This window comes from Mixophyes fleayi, chromosome 2, assembly GCF_038048845.1.
Source record: "Mixophyes fleayi isolate aMixFle1 chromosome 2, aMixFle1.hap1, whole genome shotgun sequence".
NCBI classification, from domain to species: Eukaryota; Metazoa; Chordata; class Amphibia; order Anura; family Limnodynastidae; genus Mixophyes; species Mixophyes fleayi.
In genome coordinates, this window is record NC_134403.1 from 29298520 (window position 1) to 29314552 (window position 16033).

Consider the following 16033-nt stretch of genomic DNA (forward strand, 5'->3'; position numbering starts at 1 on the left):
CACCCCACTACGCAGTCCAGATACTTGTTTGGTGGAATTCAGACCAGTTGAGGGTGTATTTATTTTATTGTGGCCCCGGTATCAAAATGGGTACCGGGGCCACCCCACTACGCAGTCCAGATACTTGTTTGGTGGAATTCAGACCAGTTGAGGGTGTATTTATTTTATTGTGGCCCCGGTATCAAAATGGGTACCGGGGCCACCCCACTACGCAGTCCAGATACTTGTTTGGTGGAATTCAGACCAGTTGAGGGTTTTATTATTATATTGTGGGGACCACTCTATCTATACCACACTACAACTCTATACCACTCTATTTAATACTTTAATTCTATTTAATACTTTAATTCTATTACTAATTCCCATAAAGAGGAACTGCCGCTTCTATTTAATACTTTAATTCTATTAGTAGTTACCATAAAGAGGAACAAAATAAACCAATTTTACCAAAAGTATAATATGACTTAGACTTACAAACACTACACTTGAAAGATGGTGCCTTTAAATGAAAAAGTCAGTCTTCATTGCACGACTATGTGCAACAGGGACAGTTTTTTGGTTTACAAAGTCAACCAATAACACTTCGACCCTGTCTGTCTTTAACATACTTGATGGGATCTCAATGACGAATTGTCTGTACCATGTTTGGAGGAGGTATTGTGACCCCGGTATCAAATTGGGTACCGGGGCCACCCCACTACGCAGTCCAGATACTTGTTTGGTGGAATTCAGACCAGTTGAGGGTGTATTTATTTTATTGTGGCCCCGGCACCAAATTTACTACCGGGGCCACTCCACTGTGCAGTCCATATTTAGGTGTATCAGATATTAAACAACGGTGACAGTTGATGCCCAATTTTTTAAATATATTGTGGCCTCGGTACCAAATTGTGTATCGGGGCCACCACACTACGCAGTCCATACCCTTTTTTGGTGGAATTCTGACACGTGGAGGGTTTTTTAATTATATTGTGGCCTCGGTACCAAATTGTGTACCGGGGCCACCACACTACGCAGTCAAGATAGATAGATGCGTATCATAGATAAAGTACATTCAGTGGTGTGGGGCAAATTGAAAAATATTCAAAATGCACTGACATTATCAAAAACAAGAGGTTGTCACACGCTAAAACTCCAACATGTATATGATGGAGAGGATGGAGGAGCAGCCGTATGTGTAGTGTAATGCAGACCTGTTGAAGGTTTTTTATATATTTTATTGTGGTGCCCAGTGCCCACTCCTCTACGCAGTCCAGGTACATTTATTGGTGCGAATCATAAAAGTTCAGGGTTTTTAATATATATTGTGGTGACCCACTCCTCTACGCAGTCCAGGTACATTTATTGGTGCGAATCATAAAAGTTCAGGGTTTTTAATATATATTGTGGTGACCCACTCCTCTACGCAGTCCAGGTACATTTATTGGTGCGATTCATAAAAGTTCAGGGTTTTTAATATATTGTGGTGACCCACTCCTCTACGCAGTCCAGGTACATTTATTGGTGCGATTCATAAAAGTTCAGGGTTTTTAATATATATTGTGGTGACCCACTCCTCTACGCAGTCCAGAAAGATACCTCGTTGCAACGTTTTGGACTAATAACTATATTGTGAGGTGTTCAGAATACACTGTAAATTAGTGGAAATGCTTGTTATTGAATGTTATTGAGGTTAATAATAGCGTAGGAGTGAAAATAAGCCCAAAAACTTGATTTTTAAACTTTTTATGTTTTTTTCAAAAAAAATCCGAATCCAAAACCTTAAATCCGAACCGAGACCTTTCGTCAAGTGTTTTGCGAGACAAATCCGAACCCCAAAAATAACGAAAATCCGGATACAAAACACAAAACACGAGACCTCAAAAGTCGCCGGTGCACATCCCTATTTTCAATGCACTGTATTCAGGGGTTTCCTCTAAGGCTTGTATAGAGAAGTTCAAAGAAGGTCGCACAAGTGTCAGCTACGAAGAGGGAGCCGGATTCTGGTCCACAAACATTGAGAATGCAGAGTGAACTGATTCTGTTGTATAGACGAGTGAAGCTGGCGTACATTATCATAATTGAACAAATCCAATGCTGTCAGCTCTGCTCCGAAGAGCAGAGCTGGACAGCGCATGTGTGGAGGGATCACATGATCCCTCCCTGTCACTCACAGCTCTGTCTCTGCAACGATAGTTGCAGAGACAAAGCGGGGATCTTTGTGCGCATGTGCAGTTCTTTGAACTGCACATGTGCAATTAAAGAATGAAGAGGAACGAAGAACACCTAGAGGAGATCCTGACAGCGCGTCCCGAAGAGGCGGGGTAAGTGTGATATTTTTTATCACAGAAACAGCAGTTTTCGGAACTGCTTTTTCTGTGATCCGTTTTTAATAAATTTGAGAAATAGTTCAATCCTTATCCATGCGATAAGGATTGATAACTATTTCTCATTTTTGCCGATGAATGATAAATGTGCCCCTATGTTGTAAATCATTTGTAAATCAGCCACGGCTCTGCCTTTGCAATAATCCATGACAGACTTTGGTTTTGAAAAAAATTTGTGCGAGATGAGTGCAGAAACAACTCACGGAAGAGCACAAACAGAAGCGTGTGGACATCTGCAAACAGAACTTAGACCAATCTTCTATAGTGAAGATGAAAGTTTTTTTTTAAAAAGAATCATTACTGGCGATGAGACATGGATTAGCCTGAGATTAAACGGCACAGTATGGAATGGAAACATCCTCAATCCCCAACCAAGAAAAAGTTCAAAAGTCAACCATCAGCTGGGAAATTGATGCTTACAGTTTTATGGAATTCTCAAGGGCCAGTATTGGAACATTATCAGGAAACAGGTTGAACAATCAACAGTGCTAGTTACAGTGAGATGATCACTGAAGAGCTGAAGCCTAAAATTCAAACAAAAGGCAGAGGAGTGCTATCCAGCAGGGCCATCTTAACACCATTATGGGGCCCCCGGGCAAAGCAGTGCACCGAGGCCCCTAGATATAGATATAGATATATAGATGTATACAGATATAGATATAGATATATAGAGATAGAGATAGATAGATGTACTTGCTCAGTGACCCTTGAAGGTTTTTTTTGCAGGTATTTTTCTTTTGCAGTATTATTTATTCTCATTAAGAGCCGTGCCTATTGGGCCCCTTTGCCCATGGGGCCCCTGGGCAGCTGCCCATCGTGCCCAATGGAAAAGAGGGCCCTGCTATCCAGGGGTGTTGTGTTATTGCATGACAATGCACGTCCTCTCCAAAAACTTTGTTTTAAGGTGTTAAAGCATCCTCCATATAATCCTGATCTTGCCCCCATCGAACTATCACCTATTTGGTCCCCTGAAAGAAGCCCTAAGAGGACAAAGATTCACATCGGATGCAGAGGTGGAGACAGTGTTGCATTCGTAGCTCACGACTCAGCCTAAAACATTTTCTAATGAAGGAATACGAAAGCTTGATGACATATGGACAAAGTGTATTGAAAAGCTGGAAGATTATATTGAAAAATAATGTATTTGTCTTTTCTGAAAGTTGATTAAAATACATTCTACAGCCAGAGTGCGGATAATTTTTGACCCTTGTGTGTGTATATATATATATATGTATATATGTATATATATATATATATATATATATATGTATATATATATATATATATTATTAAATAAGTATATCTCAATTCCCAGAGATAGCTCTAGCTTTTTGTAGATTTTATTTGTAGTGGTAGATTAGACATAGATGTTATTTAGTGTGTTTGTAGTTTCTAAAGTTAATAAAAAAAATACTTGATTTAAAATATAAAAAAAGTGGGTGAAGATATCTCTCTGCATGGCTGGAGCATTATCGGGTTCCATCTCTTTCACTAATGCTTGAGGCGGAGATGCATTATTTTGCATAAATTGCTTTTCTCAGCATGTGAAATACTAGGGTGAGACTATGTCTCCTTTCTTGCCTTTGGGAACATTTTTGCTTATTGACGTAGAAAGATCACAAAAGTGATTTCCAGGTCTTGGTGAGAACCTGGAGGTCTGCGTGGTAAGCATAAATAGCCTCAGTCTACGTGAGTCATGAGCATTATTACATTAATATATGTTGCTGTTATAGCCAGCTGCTTATATAGTTGTAGGGCCCAACAGAATTGGATCTCTATGAATGTAAAGTGCTTCCCCCAAACCCTCAGATTGAGACCACTCTGGTAGGTGAATTATTGTGGACCATGCCCAGTGCTGGAATTTTAATAACAGCTGTTAGTTCATAATTAGAGATGTTCACTGATCCCCGTGTTCTGGTTTTGGTTTTGGATTTGGATTAACTTCATGTTTTGGTTTTGGAAAAACCGCCTTTGCTTGTTTTGGTTTTGGTTTTGGATCATAATTTCTTTATAAAATCCCTATTTTTTTTTTGCTAAAATCACATATTTTTGCTTCCCCCCCCCCCCTACATTATTATTAAGCTCAATAACACTATTTTCAAGTCATTTGCAGTTAATTTTGACCACATCACAGGTCACAATATTATTTTCATACACTTTCAATCAAAGACTGCAGCGACCTTGCTATATGGTAAGCGACAGAGACACAAACACATGGCAGGTCCTAGCACATCTAGGAAACATTTCCACACAGCAGTGGCAGAAAAAAAGGTGGTGCAATTAGCAATGGAGCTCTCCTGAATGTCACTGGAGACTTTGAAGAACACTGCTACCCTCCTCTTTCAATTCTACCTTTGACGCTGCCCAATTGTACTAGAGACTGCCAAGAACTGTGCTACCCCTTCTGTGTCCCTCTCTGAAATGGCGCTGGATCGCCGTGGAGGGCGGTACTTATAGAATCCAAACCTCCAACATCCGAAGGAGTAACAATGAAGTTTTGCCTCGTTTTCAATTCCGAGGATGCGCAAAAGTACTGAGCCTGCTCGGCGCGGTGTAACGATCTGCTTCCAGCTTGCTGCTTGTATTGGCAGCTCCTGTCTCCTGGAGTTTTGGACTGTATTATTGTGTTTCATGTTATATGTTGCAGCAGTACCTCTGATCACCAGAAGTGCTGCTATTGTGCCTTACTTGGTTGTATCAGGGGTTAAACTGCCCTGTAATTATTTCTTGCACCTGGGTGTGTCCCTTCTTAAACCTGTCTCTCCCAGCAGTCATTGCTGGTTATTGTTGTCATATCCTGATAGTATATTCTGTGGTCACTTCCTCCTGGATTCATGCTGCCTGGAATCTTTCCTCACCTCCCATTTACCTGCAACTGCTGTACATCTGGTAATTTCTGCAATCTCATTATTTGATCACCTGTTCATACTCTCCAGCACTAAACATTGTTGTTTTTTCACCTTATCAATGGCTCCTTAGCTGTATTTCTTCATTGATCCGTGACACGCGGTACTTGGATCTGCTATATTCGGGTGTGTTCGGTTCTCAGGGAACCGAGCCTGAGCATCTCTATTCCTAATACAGAGTCCCTACTACATGGGACAAAGTTGCACTTCAAAAGGTTCAGCTAAGGGTGTCACAGTGCACTTTACTTTGATGATTTTATCTGGAACTAGGGGGGGTCCTGATTTTCAGAGCTCATGGCGTATTTTATCCGAGCAGTTACTCATCTACTAGATGTTGTTTTTTGGGATGGATGGCTCAGGGAGAAGCGCCGGAAGTCTATCTGGGATGCAATGTGATACAGATATAATAAATCCCGCCCCTTCCGGGCTAAGAGCATGTTACCCACATGAAGTGGGTCGTTCTTAAGTAAATATAATTATTTACACATACTTTATTATTCAGATAATCTTTCCACAGCAGAGACAAATATAAGCTTTCAGAGAGGGGATTCTAAATGTAAAAGACATAGTTGAAAGGGGACAGACATAGACACATGCATTTTATAGGTCCACTATACCCTTACTTTGAAAAAAAAAAATAGCATCATATTTTTAGACAGATAAGATACTTGTAATATCTATATATTAATAGCATAAGTACGACTTTTATGAGTGACTTATTTCTATTATGCCATTGTCTGAGCAGGCATATACCAAATTAAAGGTCTTGGTCTGTAGATTTGCAGAAAAATATTGACATTGTAATTGGTAGCGTTGTTTCGGCATTATTTTGCAAAATATCCATCCACCATTTACAACTGTGCATTAACATTGTCCTCTGGAAAATGTTAGTTGCCAATACACCTGTGCACCTACCGGTTGCTCTGGAAACTATGACAGTTAGTGAACTCTTCCTTTGCAACTGCTGGATGACCTGGAACATGTGACCTGCTGGGTGGTCTGGAAACTGTGACAGTTATTTGCAGCCCTGCTGGGTGACCTGGAACATGTGACCTGCTGGGTTGTCTGGAAACTGCGACAGTTATTTGCAGCCACATATTCAGTGTGTCTTGTGGGGACCTCAATCACGGACTGATGTGTTATTTCATTATTCACTTATCCTCGCTTTGTTTACAAAAAACATGCCAAGCGGTTGCTTTCGAGAACGTCAATTTGGTGGAACTCTTACAGGGCACCCAGAAAGCGCTTACAGTCAAGAATATTATGCCGCTTGTATTGGACATGATGTATTCACCAAAATACTACTGTGCGCTACACTTTTTGAAAGAGGAGATTAACAGACATTTTCCAGACTGCTGTCACAATGGAAAGGTTTTGTCTCCCGATGTGATTGTTCCACCATATTTAGCAGAACTGTTTATGAAAAATACCCTCAAATTACCTACACATTATCTCCATAATATCCTCAGTTACAACTCTGCATTATCAATATTAAATGCCCAGCAATGTAACTTTGATAAAAGAACTTATACATATAATGTAGTGTATAAAGAAATTAGTTAGTTTCTTTAATATAATGATTTATATTACAGTTATTTATTCATTATACTCCATTGTTAACATTTATACATGTAATGTAGTGTATAAAAAAGTTCTGATAATAAAGTAATTTATATTTCAGTTTAAATTAAGGCCGTTACCGCTGGGATTCCCTAGTAAACAAGTATAATACATATGAATTTGAACACAGTTAAAATGCAAAGGATCTGCATCGCCATCTGGTGGTTACAAGAGTCTTTTTACTTTGTGACAATACTTCTTGAGATGTGGGGTTTCAATTAGAGATGAGAGGGCTCGGATTGCGCTAATCCGAGCCCACCCGAACAGTGCGGATCCGACGGGATCCGAGCACTGTTCGGGTATTTCCGGCGGCCAAAAGAACTGAAAACGAGGCTCTGACGTCCAAGTCTCGCGTCGGACCTCGCGAAACACGGATAGCATAAATTCCCCGCTTCCTGATGTACGAGAAATAACTATGTAGATGTAATGGCGCAGGAATGACGTTTCGGCAGGGGGAGGAAATCATATACTACTATAGAATGTGGGTGATGATGGTTGTGTGCGATAACCAGCTATAAATTTGAATTGATACATTTTCATTTTATTTGGACCTGTAACTCATAGACATGATCTATGGTGGGTTCTATTAAGAAACCTGGTATATTAAAATAATACTAGGGACATGTATTAAAATGTCTAAAAGCCCCTTCAATGATTAGGTTTGCATTATATTGTCTTTTTATGATTTTGCTGTGCAAATCCAGAAATGCAGATCCAGATCTTGTGTGTGCTAATTTGTTTCTGTCAGTCTAGCGATTTTTATTGCAATAAAAAGCAATTAATGAAGTATTGCAGATGACGGGACACTTATTAGAGAATGTACTATAAAACCCCAATGTACCTATAATCCTATAATAAGAGACAATAAGACAGCTTCTTTTATTTAGAAATAGTGACCCTTGTTCCATTTAAAAGACAGAACTCTGAGTCCTGAGGAACCTCTCCAGCTATAATTATAATATAATTATAAGTGATTGGATGGAGCTGGTGGGTGTATTGTGAGTGGATGGAGCTGGTGGGTGTATTGTGAGTGGATGGAGCTGGTGGGTGTATTGTGAGTGGATGGAGCTGGTGGGTGTATTGTGAGTGGATGGAGCTGGTGGGTGTATTGTGAATGGATGGAGCTGGTGGGTGTTTGCGTGTGCTGCACATTACAGTGCAACTTCTTGACAACTTATTTGTGGCTTTGGCCCTTTTTGAGCCAGACAATCTCAGTTTTAGCGTATACTGCATTCATGAGGTAAATGGGGTCCTAGGAGACTTGCACTGGGCTGTAATCTAGGATTTGAAGCTTCTATAAACAGATACTCTGTAGCTTGATTTTCAGTAGGATGCAGAAAAAAACACCTTTTCAAATCTTTTATATTGATGAACATAAAGGTGGTCAAACTTAAATTTACCTGAACTGTGATGAGTCTATCCCGAATCTGACTTGTGTGATGACACACTTTATTATGGATCTGACTGCTGAGTTAATTTACGTGGTGATAAAAGCTAGGTATTTCAGTGAATAGTTGGGAGTATCTTGTATGGAGAAAACTATTTGGTTAGCTTCTCGGCATGAAGTGTAGTGACATTGTTTATCCATAAAGTATGTGTTCCATATTTTACTGGCCATGCCCCTGTGTGCATATTTGTACAGATTATTTGCGTTACCTAGGAGACTGCAAGCAAGGCACTGATCCTGCCGTATAAGTCCAGTGGTACTGCTGTTTAAGTCCACTGATCCTGCCACGTGTTGGGACACGTGTTTGTGCCGCCCACTTGTGTCGCTTAGCTTAGTCATCCAGCTACCTTGGTGCAACCTTTTGGCCTAAAAACAATATTGTGAGGTGTGAGGTGTTCAGAATAGACTGGAAATGAGTGGAAATGAATGTTATTGAGGTTAATAATAGTGTAGGAGTGAAAAAAAAATAAAAAATATGGATTTTAGCACTTTTTATGCTTTTTTTAAAAAAAAAATCAGAACCCAAAATCAGAACCAAAACCTTTCGGGGGGTGTTTTGGCAAAACAAATCAGAACCCAAAACCTCAAGCTAATCAGAACCCAAAACCCAAAACCCAAAACCCGAAAAGTGGCCGGTGCACACCCCTAGTTTCAACCAAGTAAATCCAAGCACATATAATACACAAACTGCATTGCGATTATTCACATGTATGCTGCAGTTTGACTATGCAAGTGTAAATGTGAACTAACTGCAATGAAGCCATGGGGCATGTGTATTCCATTTGTGTGTTGATTTACATGGATAATTTGTTGACGGATACAGACAGTATATATAGTGAATAAAATCCTTTTTACTCCCAGCTATAGTAGTAAAGCCATCGTGGTCCAACCGCTGGTGTACCTTCTGTCCAAGGGGGTCCACTACATCATTTTGATTCCTGGTGGAATTGCAGTCACTGGGGCTGATGCAGAGGGGGACATAAACCAGTTTGTGTGGCGTATATTGCATAAAAACACTCTGTGCATGCCCAGAAAGTGGGTGCACACTTATGCACACATGCGTGTATCTGACACTTACGCCTGCTTCGACCGGAAAAGTGGGACAGGGGAGGGGAGGGGCGTATAAACTTTGGCCGAATACAGTAAAGGTGTGTTTATACAAAGGCGGCTCACGCAGACCTGGAGAAACATATACACCTGTTAGGAGGCGTATGAACTGCATCTCCTATAGGGCAAGTGCAAATATGCACTGATGGTGATAACTTATTGAGCTCTATCAAGGGCCCCCTGGATGCCCGAAGCCCCTGGGCTATAGCCCAGTTAGACCTCAGGTTAATCCGGCCCTCGTCCCTACACACATTGTACACAGACCTCATATGTACACATTCTGCACAGATACTCCAACAAAGCAGACCACATAATTTTGCATGTGTGCTCTCCAAGGTACACAGTCCCTAGTTTAGAACCTTGGATTGCATAGACTCCATGATACCGCTGTGACGCATCAGCATTGATAAGACCCCTATACTGCACTCTCTTCCTTATTGAACATGTTGGTCCCCATAATGCACAGACCCACACTGCAGATGACACCCCATGTTGCAGAGGGCTTCCCATATATCTAAAATGTACTTACCTGCTCTGAATGAGGTGGTCAGTAAGAGTTGTCCATGGGATGCAATCAACCAGGCAAGATCCGTGCACCGTGTATGAGAATCCAAGCGGATGTTCATTGCTTTGAGCTTCTCTGCTTGTCGGATAGGCTTTGGCAGATAAGGTTCCTTGATGAGTAATTAATATATTATTATTATTATTATTATTATTATTATTATTATTATTATTATTATCATTGATTTATAAGGCAACACAGTGCTCTGCAGTGCCAGAGAGTGGGGGGAACAGGGCGTACATATATCAGGCAGGCAAAATAAATGCAGACAGAAAAACTAAGGGTTCTGGATCCTTGGTTACAGCAATGTTTAGTACTATATAATAACTGAAGTCACTTAGTATACCACACAGTATAATACAAAATGTGTTTGGCTGTGTCTTTGTGCATGAATAATTTGTTTTATTAAAGTGTTTGTGTCCTTGTATAAACATCATTGTTGTCTTCCAGGTGCACTGTTCTTTGTTAAGCCAATGAGGTCTAAAAACTATGTGACGATGATGGACCCTCTGCAGGAAGCCTTTGGGGGCATGATGGGAAGTTTCCTGTTTATCCCACCATTGCTGGGTGACATTTTTTGGTTTGCGTCCATTCTGGCCTCTTTAGGTGAGTCCTACATATCACCCAATTCTGGAAATAAATACATGGAAAAAGCAACTTTGCCCAAATGATGCAGATTTCAGAGGGCAGTGTACCATAGAGAATGTTAAAAATGTAATACAGATTATGAGCACACACTGTTCTGGAATGATAACCCTGTATTTTACCACAGGTAGCGTGGTGAGGACTAAGTTGCATAGGTGTAAACCATAGCAACCAGACACTAATCTTCATTAGTTTACCCAGCTGTCTTCACCATTTGTCCCGAAGTGGTAGTATTATCTCTGAGCCAGCTTGTATGTATAATCTGCGTCACAATTCCATGCACTTTAAGGGCCTGATTCATCAATCATATGCCGATGTTGAGCGTTTTGTACGCAAAATCACTCTGTGCTCTGTTTTTTTTCTATGCTCTTTTTTGCAAATGAATAATCTATATAGATATTGGGCGTATCCTACAGGGTCCTGTGTATTCGAGCACAGCAGACCTACATATGAATTCATCAGCGCACGTATCTTTTGATCCAATCCTTGTTGAGTTCGGGAGTACTCAGAGCTGATTTATGCTTGTTTTTGAACAAACATACTGTGGGCCTGATTCATTAAGGAAAGTAAAGCAAAACAAATGAGTAACTTTGGCCCCGCCCCGTGGCGCAAATGCCGTTTTGTTGCAGGGGGCGGGGCCAAAATGCAGCGATTCACCGTGAATCGCGTCATTTTGGGGTGCCAGTAGCAGGATGCGGGATATTTGCCAGCTCTCCCGGGAGTCCATGAGACCGGCCCGCATTTCGGGAGTCTCCCGGACATTCCGGGAGAGTTGGCAAGTATGATTTAAATAGCATGCTGGGACTTGTAATTCAATATAGGCTGAAACATATGTAATACACAAATAGTTCTCCAGCGTCTAAATATGAATGAGAAATATGTTTGATCTGTAGTATTTAACAATCATTTGTATTTGTTTTTGCAGGAGCCACTGTCAGTGTTATCCTGGATGTCAAAGGCTTGTTGTCTATTATTATATCCGCTTGTACAGTTATTCTGTATACTTTACTAGGTGGTCTCTATTCAGTCGCTTACACAGATGTCATCCAACTGCTCTTCATGATCGTTAGTCTGGTGAGTAAAACGCTGCTTTGGAAAGTGATTAAATTTCAACCCTAAATTGCCCAGACCCGCACAAACACCCCTCAGCCCCACTGCATAACACACCCCCCATCTTGCACAAGACTTCCATGCTTTACAGACACCCCACCACCCAAATGTAACACTAACCGCAGTGACCAACCTGATCGCTATCCCCTCGTACAATATTTAGTTTATATTATGTTTTCATTATTACTTTCTTATTATTAGTTACATAAGACATACAATTTTACAGTAATGCAGACGTATATTGTGTCAGGCTCAGTTTCCCTGTCCAATCAAGATTAGGATCTATTTTGCAGAGCAGTTATCGCCATTCAAGCCTTACAGATGCCACAAGTGAATTCATAGGCAGCATTGTCATAAATAACACTGAGTGTAGGCCAAATAGAGTCATGACCACTATTAATGGAATATAACTACAGCATACCTGTGAACATTCCTTGTGACAGGTATGTACTTCATTGTAACAGGGTTGTATAGATAGGTGTGCTCATAGGGTGTGACTGGTATTACCGGCCTCTTGCCCCTCTCCTAACTTTTTGTTTAATTAAACTAAGCTGTGGACCAGAGAGCTCTATATTGAGCCATCTGTCTTGACCGCTGATACTGGCATCTAGTTGACCCCTCGGAATGCTGTGCACATGGCCCAGAATTCTGGAGCTCTAAATTTAAACTCACTCACCCTTGAGTATCACAATGGCCAGTGCGAGTGAGGGGGAGGGTGGTTGTGTGCAGTGGTGGAATTACCATTGGTGCAGTAGGTGCGGCCCATGGAGATAATGGGACCCGCTGCACGGGGAACTAGCGAGTTGTGGGCCCCTGTTCCCTCCTCCCTGCTTCCTTGCACTGGGGCCAACAGGTCTCTAGTTCCACCTCTGGTGGTGTGAGTTATATTATGAGGTTAAGGGGAAGGGAGGGGTTAATGAAAAATGATGATGGCGATGAAGGGGTCTCAACCGACTGATAATAGGGATTAACAAATGAAACGTGCTACACATGCCTTTGGTTGCATACCTAGTCCTACTTCCCAAATGGGCGTGGCTTGAGTTGAAATTGTCCAATCAAGAATGTTGGCAGGTATGGAGTTGTATTCACTAATAAGGCATCTAGGCATATCTGTTGGTAAGGATTTGAATTGTTTTATTTTAACTTTTTTATTTTTCATTTTTAAATTATTTTTTTTACCATTTCTTTCTTTACAAATTATTTTCCACAGTAAAGATCATTGAGGAAGGGTTATGGCCATGTAGTCTGCACAGATATTAATTTAGGGTATATTCACTGACAATGACTAGCCTGGTGTTAGCTCTTAATACGAGCCCTGTACTGAAAGTAATGAAGTGAAAGTAGTTAAGTGGAAGAGAGGAAATGATAGAGGAAGCTAATCTCCTTGATGTTTTTTTTAAAGTTCATTAAATATTAAATGAATACTAATCATTTGTCTTATTTTAAACGTAGTGGATTTGTGTACCATTTGCTCTTCTAAATTCTGCATCTGAAAACATTGCTTACACAGCAGTGCACGAAGTGTTCCAAGGACCCTGGCTTGGTAATATACAGTCAAAGTACATTGCAAGATGGTTGGATGATTTTGCCTACATGGTGAGTTTCTTTGCTCTGTATCAGATCTCACGGTAAAGTAAATGACCTACAGTACAGACGGTCCTAGCACGTTATAAAACTTATTTAACACTAATGCCAATTTTTATATTTTAGGCCACCCTACGCCTCTTTTGTCTTTGCCACTCAATACTTTCCTTAGCTTTCCATGGTCTCGGCTCCAGCAGCATCCTAAATGTGCAAAATAAATACATGATGGAAATTAATTTGAAACTAAGCCGATGATAAAGTGTTTATGCTATTTAAAGTTGCACTACCAACTTACTAGCCTCCTCCTTGACTAAGCCAGAGCCCAGGGGGCTGTTCTATGCAGTTCGTTTCCCTGAGGCTCTCTCGGTTCCTCTCGCAGCCTCGCCTTAAAACCGGGGCTGTGTGACACTGTGAAAGGGGGGTAGTCTGAGCAGGAGGACCAATCATAAGATGCAATCAGGAGATTGCCCAAGGAAAAAAAGCTGCCACCCTGTCAACCCCTATTATAATCTGCCATTATTGAGTCCCCAAGGCAGGCACAGGTCAGGGTACTTTGTATCAACTCCCCCCGTCACTCTCAGTGCAGGGAGTACAGGCATTGCTGGGATAGGTCTAGTTAGGCCTAGCTCATATGAGTTCAGTAACCCATTCAGTAATGGTGGCGGACCTACCCAGGGGTCAATGGTCCTCTTGCCCCTCTCTCCAGCCCATGGAAAGATAATTTGTGGAAATACCTTTTGAATAAAATTCATGTAATTATTGTCTGTGTGATTACCTATATTAAAATCTCAGATCTAGAAAACAGAACATTTTCCCAGACCCTCAATGAAACGATTACCAGGAAAATATGGCAACCTGCTTTTTCTCTTAAAGAGGACATGTTATCTATACACAGTGGCGGCAGCCATTTTCTAGGCTGAACCTATATTCATGAGAATTCAGCCTATCGGCTCACTAGGAAGTTTTTGCCTCAGTCATTGATAATGTGATGATTGGTTCAGACCATACAATGGCAGCCTGCACTATGCGTAGTTGATGGGTCGACATCAATGAAAAGACAACATTTGTATCTGGAAATTCTTGCCTTATTGGTACATTTTATCATTGCAGAGTCTGGGGGGCATTGCCTGGCAAACTTATTTCCAGAGAGTTCTTGCCTCGTCATCCTCCAAGCAAGCAATGAAGACTTCCTATCTCTCCGGGATTCTCTGTGCCATCATGGGTGTTCCGTCCATTCTCATCGGGGCAGCTGCAGCCTCCACAGGTAACATAACAAAACCAATTAAAGCATCAATGGAAAAATTGGACGATTATTTGGCAGAATGAATATTTTTTTTACAACAAAATGTTTCATAGACATTATGGATTACTAAGTCTTGGTAAATATGGAACAAGCCTTTTGCTTCCTGATAGCCTATAGTTTGATTTGATAATATTGTCACCCTACTGCATCGCTGTATGTATTCCCGAAAGGCCATGGGTCCAGTGGTGGGATTACTGTCACTACAGGGGGTGTGGCTTTTACGGGTCCCGGAGGTGAGCAGGACCCAGCAAATCAGGTCCAGCCCTCTGGGCCCCCCAATTGGGGCATCATTGCACAAGTACCACATAACCCATACTCAGAAGAGCATGGCGGGGTCCTCTGGAGGGTGGATTGGGCCAAATTTTGCCATGGGACCCAGTGATGCCATATTGTACCCCTGCAGGGACCTGGCCCTGCAAGCAAGTTGTACATGGTATAAATTTACAAGTAAAAAATTTCTGTTTAATATGGCTTCACTAGTAGTAGTAGTATACAACAGTGTAAATGTATGAAACAATTGGATTGAAATTAGTTTAATATATATTATATATATATATATATTGAAAATGACCCAGGAAACTGTCCTTCAGACTTGGCCATGATTTTATTAAGATTTTTTATAGCAGAGTTAACAATACTGTTGGGAATGAGATTGTTGCTGACAATTACACTACAGCTGTATAAGAAAAACAACCCCCCATAAGTTATTAAGCTTATCACACCCCCACATTGAATAAATATATATTGTACGGTTAAGAAAATGGGTAAGAAAGGGAGCTGATAGTAGTATGTATTTTTAGATAGTGGCACCTGAATTGAGCTTGTTTTAAACAATTTTATTTTAATTTGAATGAAATCCTATTATTCTTCGATTATTAACCCCTATCATTTCATGGACAGACTCACTCTCACCGGCATTTAGAAAAAACATCTCTTTCTTTAGTATTCTAAAACATTATAAACAAAGAGTTATTTATGCAGAATTATTCCCTAAATATGTTATGTTAAAAATGTGTTATTTTTTCATCATGAACAAATCATTTTAGTGAGTTAATCAGTAGATGAAATAATTTTTATTTTAGAGAAGTGTAAACTGTATTAAGACTAGCGCATCCATAAAATATGTTGAAATAAGTAATTTTAAGGAAGAAAATAAAATGTATTAATTTTGTATGTAGATAAACAATATTTTAATGAACTATTCACAGAAACATTTGCATCTGTAACTGTTGGAAATACATTTGTTATTTGTTTGCTAACTCGTTAAGACACATATATAACAGCTTTCTAAAATCCACTTTGTGTGTGAAAGGCCGAGCCAAAGACCTCTCATGTACCTGAAGCCCACTATAAAAAAATAGGCTTTTGAAGATGGGCCTCCTC

General features: G+C 40.5%; 1 protein-coding gene and 1 non-coding gene across 2 annotated transcripts in view; both read left to right on the forward strand.

Moving 5' to 3' along the window:
- The window catches only part of LOC142140816 (high affinity choline transporter 1-like), a 60594-nt gene that overhangs the window by 36094 nt on the left and 8467 nt on the right, over positions 1–16033 (forward strand). The window contains exons 3-6 of the mRNA XM_075198736.1: positions 10459–10614; positions 11579–11727; positions 13216–13359; positions 14458–14611. Of these exons, the coding sequence (XP_075054837.1) occupies positions 10459–10614; positions 11579–11727; positions 13216–13359; positions 14458–14611 (603 nt within the window). The remainder of the gene's footprint in view (positions 1–10458; positions 10615–11578; positions 11728–13215; positions 13360–14457; positions 14612–16033) is intronic.
- On the forward strand, positions 8295–8366 carry LOC142141858 (small nucleolar RNA SNORD50). The gene has a single exon (XR_012688893.1). It is a non-coding gene; the product is annotated as a small nucleolar RNA SNORD50 (small nucleolar RNA).